Below are 7,192 nucleotides of genomic sequence, written 5' to 3' on the forward strand. Positions count from 1 at the left end.
CAATCTCCTTGCCCTGACAGGTAGTAATAGGTGATAGGTTCAGAGGTCTATTTCTTGCATTAGAAAACACCATTAGTTTAGTTTTGTCAGTATTGAGGATAAGCTTCAATTGACACAAGGTATGTTGAACAGTATAAAAAGCAGTTTGCAAGTTCTGGAAAGCTTTTGTAAGAGTTGAGGCACAACAGTAAATAACAGTATCATCAGCATAAAAATGAAGTTGTGCATTTTGGACATTTTTGTCTAAATCATTTATATAAATAGTGAATAAGAGAGGACCAAGTACAGAGCCTTGGGGCACACCATTCAGGACAGACAATTTGACAGACATGAGCCCATCAAATTGAGTGCACTGAGTTCTATCAGACAGATAGTTAGCAAACCATGCAACTGCATGCTCCGAAAGACCTACACTCAACAATCTCTGCCTTAGTATAGCATGATCAACTGTATCAAAAGCCTTAGAGAGATCAATAAAAAGTGAGACACAGTGCTGTTTTTTGTCAAGGGCTTCAGTGATATCATTTAAAACCTTCATGGCTGCTGTAATTGTGCTATGCTTCTTCCTGAAGCCCGATTGGTACATTGATAAAATAGAGTTAGTAAATAAAAACTCTTTTAGCTGTTCACTTACAAGGGTTTCAAGTATTTTCACCAGGGGTGACAGCTTTGAGATTGGCCTATAATTATTTAAAAGAGTTGGATCTCCCCCTTTTAAAAGTGGTAGGACAAAAGCTGATTTCCAGATCTTTGGAATTTCATTACATTCCAGGGTTAGATTGAACAGATATGTAAGTGGTTCAGCTATGAAATCAGCTGCCAGATTTAAAAAGCAGGGATCCAAAAGATCAGGACCTGCAGGCTTTCTTTGATCTAAGGATTTCAGGGCTTTATGTACCACCTGCACTGAGAATGGCAGAAAGCTAAAAGTTTGACCAGCTCTCACTGGTTCATCCACACAGGGTTGTACAGAGACAGAGGACACTGGTTCATCCACACAGGGTTGTACTGAGACAGAGGACACTGAATCAAACAGCCTACCAGATGATACAAAGTGCTCATTGAAACAATTCAGCATTTCAGTTTTGTCATATATAGCAACAGAGTCCTTCAAAACACATGACGGTAATTCATTAACATTACTGTTACCAGACATAGACTTAATAGCATTCCAAAACTTTCTAGGGTCATTCAGGTTATCAGTGGTAACAGACATAAAATATTCAGACTTGGCCTTCCTGAGAAGAAAAGAACACTTGTTTCTTAACTGCCTAAAAATAAGCCAATCAGCATCAGAACAAGATTTCCTTGCTTTAGCCCAGGCTAGATTACGGTCGTGAATAATACAAGACAGCTCAGAAGAAAACCATGGATTATCCCGCCCTTTAACCCTGAACCTGCGGAATGGTGCATGTTTGTTTACTATTTGGAAAAAACCATCATGAAAGAATATCCAGGCAGTTTCCACATCAGGGATAAGCTCAATCTTGCTCCAGTCAAAATAAAACAAATCATGAAAGAAAGCCTGCTCATTAAAACACTTCAAATTTCTCTTACGAATAAAACGTGGATTTGTCTTTGGAACCTTAGTATTTCTAACAGCAACAACAGCACAATGGTCACTTAAATCATTACAAAAAACACCAACCGCAGAATATTTATGTGGAACATTTGTCAATATCAAATCAATCAGGGTAGATTTCTCTGGGCATTTAAGATTTGGGCGAGTGGGTGAATTAATCAACTGGGTAAGATTCATAGAATTACAAAACATTTTTAAATCATCAGACACCGGCTTTAACCAACACCAGTTGAGATCACCAATCAAGATCATTTCACTGTAAAGAAGTTTAGACACAAGGTGCGTCAAAGAAGAAAATGCATCACCGAGAGCAGAGGGGGGTCTATAACAGCCAATCACAGTTATAGAGAGCAGAGGGGGGTCTATAACAGCCAATCACAGTTATAGAGAGGCCCTTTGAAACCTCAATATTCAAAGCAAGAAATTCCAACTGTTTACAAATAGTTTCAGACTTTGCCACACTTACATGGAATTTAGATTTTACATATATAGCCACACCCCCACCTTTCTTAACCCGATCAGTGCGATAAACATTGTAACCACTTATACAAATATCCTTATCAAAAACAGACTTGCTGAGCCAGGTTTCAGAAAACACAATTACATCAGCATCAGTTGATTTAGCCCAAATCCTAACCCCATCAATTTTTGACAACAGGCTGCGTACATTTAAATGAAAAATACCAAAACCAGATCTTGATTTAAAATCAGAGGGGGTTTGGAGACATTGCATATCAGGGCCAGGGTTCGGTTGCACGTTACCTGATATCAACAACAGAATAATAACTAGGCACCTCTGTTTAATAACCTTGCACGGCTTCTCTTTTTTAAGAGACCTACTGCAAGCGAATTCTACAAGTGCGTTTCCAGACAATACAAAACAGTCATTTAAAACCATTAGACTTTGGTAGTGACACAAGTTCGTACTGTTCACATCATGACACAAATGCATCGGCACTTGGACGAGTGGACCGAGTGAAAAAGAGCGAGTTCCTGCATACAAAATGTCTAATGGACGCGAGAGTACATTGTCAGATGTACTCACCCTGCGACAATGTTCGTTTTCTCCAGAGTTCAGTAAAGTCAGTGCACAAAGCAATACCACGTAAATTGTCATTTTCTCTGACAAAAAAAACAAGAGGCCAACGAAGGTAAGTGGAGAGAGGGACAGCGTGTATGTGAATCAATGTGAGTGTTTGCGCGTGTGAGTAGATTGGGTGTTGAGGGAGATCGAGAGAACGGGTTGAGCTGCCACTGACAGCCAGGCAAAGAGCAAAAAGGAGCAGCTTGGACAAGACACTCCGCGGACGAAGGAGGAACTCAGGCCAGCCAGAGATAGGGTTACTTTGGTAAACTTCAAGTAATGAAGTGCCAAGTTGAGGAGGACCCGTGATCTTTACACCAGCAAAAATGAAATAGTTTGCACTACACAACAACGAAGTTACGCAACCATAAATAAATAGATTATTAGTAGGTTAAAATGTACTAGTCACAGACAAACGACTTGACATTCTGCCATCTTGGATTTTAAATGATGTCTTCAGAGATAGATGGGAGGGGTTGAGGGGAGCTGAATGGTGGGACTAGATGGTCTTCAGAGATAGATGGGAGGAGTTGAGGGGAGCTGAATGGTGGGACTGGATGGTCTTCAGAGATAGATGGGAGGGGTTGAGGGGAGCTGAATGGTGGGACTGGATGGTCTTCAGAGATAGATGGAGGAGTTGAGGGGAGCTGAATGGTGGGACTAGATGGTCTTCAGAGATAGATGGGAGGGGTTGAGGGGAGCTGAATGGTGGGACTAGATGGTCTTCAGAGATAGATGGGAGGAGTTGAGGGGAGCTGAATGGTGGGACTGGATGGTCTTCAGAGATAGATGGGAGGAGTTGAGGGGAGCTGAATGGTGGGACTGGATGGTCTTCAGAGATAGATGGGAGGGGTTGAGGGGAGCTGAAGGGTGGGACTAGATGGTCTTCAGAGATAGATGGGAGGAGTTGAGGGGAGCTGAAGGGTGGGACAAAAATATATATAACTAATATAAAATATACTGTGTCTGTAACCTGTATATAGTATGTAACATGTATATAGTATGTAACATGTATATAGTATGTAACATGTATATAGTATGTAACATGTATATAGTATGTAACATGTATATAGTATGTAACATGTATATAGTATGTAACATGTATATAGTATGTAACATGTATATAGTTTGTAACATGTGTATAGTATGTAACATGTATATAGTATGTAACATGTATATAGTATGTGACATGTATATAGTATGTAACATGTATATAGTATGTAACATGTATATAGTATGTAACATGTATATAGTATGTAACATGTATATAGTATGTAACATGTATATAGTATGTAACATGTGTATAGTATGTAACATGTGTATAGTATGTGACATGTGTATAGTATGTAACATGTATATAGTATGTAACATGTATATAGTATGTAACATGTATATAGTATGTAACATGTATATAGTATGTAACATGTATATAGTATGTAACATGTATATAGTATGTAACATGTATATAGTATGTAACATGCATGTAGTATGTAACATGTATATAGTATGTAACATGTATATAGTATGTAACATGTATATAGTATGTAACATGTATATAGTATGTATTAGATGGAAGTAGAAGCCTAAGTGTTGATGTCCCTTAGTTTACTCTAATGTGGGGAGGGGTGGTAGGGTCTGGGGTAAAATAATACATCAAGAAAATATAATAAAAATATATATATATGTGGGATTGGAAATGATGCAGACAATTACACTGATAGAAGCCACTATCTATCTGCAATATTAAATATGATCTACCCTCTAAAACAATATGTATATATAAATAACAAATACTAAATCATAGTACTCTGCTGTTCTATTGTTCAGGTAATCAGGTGGAATGATGTCAGATCATTTTGTTTCTGTTGTTTGAATTAACGTCTGTGTTGTAATATCGCAAACTGAAGTGGCAGTTTCACCTCTATGAAACTCAACTTTAAGGTCAGGGTCAAAAGGAAACATGAACTGGGTAATGGACGGACATGTTAAAATATGACTAGAGGAAGGGTGTAGTCTGAGGAGGAGGTTAGATAAGGTTGCTAGGATTGTGTAGACCTCTGATAGGTGAATCATTTGCCAACTTATCAGGAGAAAATGTATAAAAGAGACACTCAGCTCTTCGATGTGACACTTTCACCCAGAGAAGACCCTTTCTCCCAGAGAAGACACATTCTCCCAGAGAAGACACATTCTACCAGAGAAGACACTTTCTCCCAGAGAAGACACATTCTCCCAGAGAAGACACTTTCTCCCAGAGAAGACACATTCTCCCAGAGAAGACACATTCTCCCAGAGAAGACACATTCTCCCAGAGAAGACACATTCTCCCAGAGAAGACACTTTCTCCCAGAGAAGACACATTCTCCCAGAGAAGACACTTTCTCCCAGAGAAGACACATTCTCCCAGAGAAGACACATTCTCCCAGAGAAGACACATTCTCCCAGAGAAGACACTTTCTCCCAGAGAAGACACATTCTCCCAGAGAAGACACTTTCTCCCAGAGAAGACACATTCTACCAGAGAAGACACTTTCTCCCAGAGAAGACACTTTCTCCTAGAGAAGACACATTTCTCCAGAGAAGACACTTTCTCCCAGAGAAGACACTTTCTCCCAGAGAAGACACTTTCTCCCAGAGAAGACACTTTCTCCCAGAGAAGACACTTTCTCCCAGAGAAGACACATTCTCCCAGAGAAGACACATTCTCCCAGAGAAGACACATTCTCCCAGAGAAGACACATTCTACCAGAGAAGACACTTTCACCCAGAGAAGACACATTCTCCCAGAGAAGACACATTCTCCCAGAGAAGACACATTCTCCCAGAGAAGACACATTCTACCAGAGAAGACACATTCTCCCAGAGAAGACACATTCTACCAGAGAAGACACCTTCTCCCAGAGAAGACACATTCTACCAGAGAAGACACATTCTACCAGAGAAGACACATTCTACCAGAGAAGACACTTTCACCCAGAGAAGACACATTCTCCCAGAGAAGACACATTCTCCCAGAGAAGACACATTCTCCCAGAGAAGACACATTCTACCAGAGAAGACACATTCTCCCAGAGAAGACACATTCTACCAGAGAAGACACATTCTCCCAGAGAAGACACATTCTCCCAGAGAAGACACATTCTCCCAGAGAAGACACATTCTCCCAGAGAAGACACATTCTACCAGAGAAGACACATTCTCCCAGAGAAGACACATTCTACCAGAGAAGACACATTCTCCCAGAGAAGACACATTCTACCAGAGAAGACACATTCTACCAGAGAAGACACATTCTCCCAGAGAAGACACATTCTCCCAGAGAAGACACTTTCTCCCAGAGAAGACACTCCAGAACAGAGGACGAACACAACACCGCTGGTAAAGAAATGACTTCCAATGAAGGGTTCTGATGTGTATATGAGTATGTCTGTGTTACTATAAAGGGTGGTGGTGGGATACATGGGTTTCACTTGTTCCACTAACACCATAACACCTGATTCAGATGATCAAAGAATCAGAGTCTTCAATGTGGATCAGAATTGATGTAAGAGGAAAACAAATTCATGACTAATACTGTCCTCTAGGGGGCGTTGTTACCACTCCTGATGTGTGATAATGTCCTTAGTAGTGTTGTTTTTTCAGTTAACCAATTCATTTATATATGTTTATAATGAATCATTTGACTCAGACAAGATCAAATGTCTGTTTTAGTATCTGTTTAGGGTGTTTTTGTGCTTCCTTGAAGTCATCATTTTCACAAGCCATGTTTCCCCTTTAGGATAGCTGGAGAAAATACTTAGTGAAGCTGGTCGCTGATTCCTTCATATTTTATACTTATCAAATGTCCTGGTCTTTGGTGTATTTAGTGTGTCATTTCATGCTTCATATGATGTGTTGACCAATGTCACTCTGTATTCTCACTTTACAGACACTTGTCTCCAACGACACAAAATGGCTTCTAAATACATCACAGAAATTGCAATCTCCACTACCCCTGAAAAGGAGCAACAGCTTCATGGCCAAGGCTTTCAAAAGATGGATGTCAACCTCAACCAAGACACTAAATCCAACATCAGAGTTCATATGTGGTACAGAAAGGACACTGGTGAACCCATCACCAGAGTCCAGGTTTCATTCACTGATGAAATGGATGATGTCCTAAGGAGAGCAGGGTTCACTGAGGGCGGAACATACGGAGACTTCATCAAGCTGTGGTACTCTAGTGGTGCAAGCCCTAAGTATAACATTCCCATTGTAGATTTCGACATCACCTTTAATGAGACGGAAGAGGCCGCTCTATTCAAGCTCGGCTGGGAAAGGCTACCATGCAGTCTGAACCGCGGAGACTCAGGGTGCGTCGTTAGGGTTCGCCAGGGTGCGTCATTAGGGTGCGTTGTTAGGGTGCATCAGGGTGCGTCGTTAGGGTGCGTCAGGGTGCGTCGTTAGGGTGCATCAGGGTGCGTCGTTAGGGTGCGTCAGGGTGCGTCGTTAGGGTGCGTCAGGGTGCGTCATGTCGTTAGGGTGCG

General features: G+C 40.8%; 1 protein-coding gene across 1 annotated transcript; it reads left to right on the forward strand.

Annotated features, from left to right (window-relative positions):
* The first annotated feature begins 4,626 nt into the window (after positions 1-4,626).
* On the forward strand, positions 4,627-7,192 carry LOC139575141 (G2/mitotic-specific cyclin-B3-like). Its single transcript, XM_071400145.1, has 3 exons — positions 4,627-4,635; positions 5,150-6,044; positions 6,595-7,192. The coding sequence occupies exons 1-3, from the start codon at positions 4,627-4,629 to the stop codon at positions 7,110-7,112; spliced, it is 1,422 nt and encodes a 473-aa protein (XP_071256246.1). The 3' UTR covers positions 7,113-7,192.

This window comes from Salvelinus alpinus, chromosome 5 (assembly GCF_045679555.1).
Source record: "Salvelinus alpinus chromosome 5, SLU_Salpinus.1, whole genome shotgun sequence".
In the NCBI taxonomy this organism is placed as follows: Eukaryota; Metazoa; Chordata; class Actinopteri; order Salmoniformes; family Salmonidae; genus Salvelinus; species Salvelinus alpinus.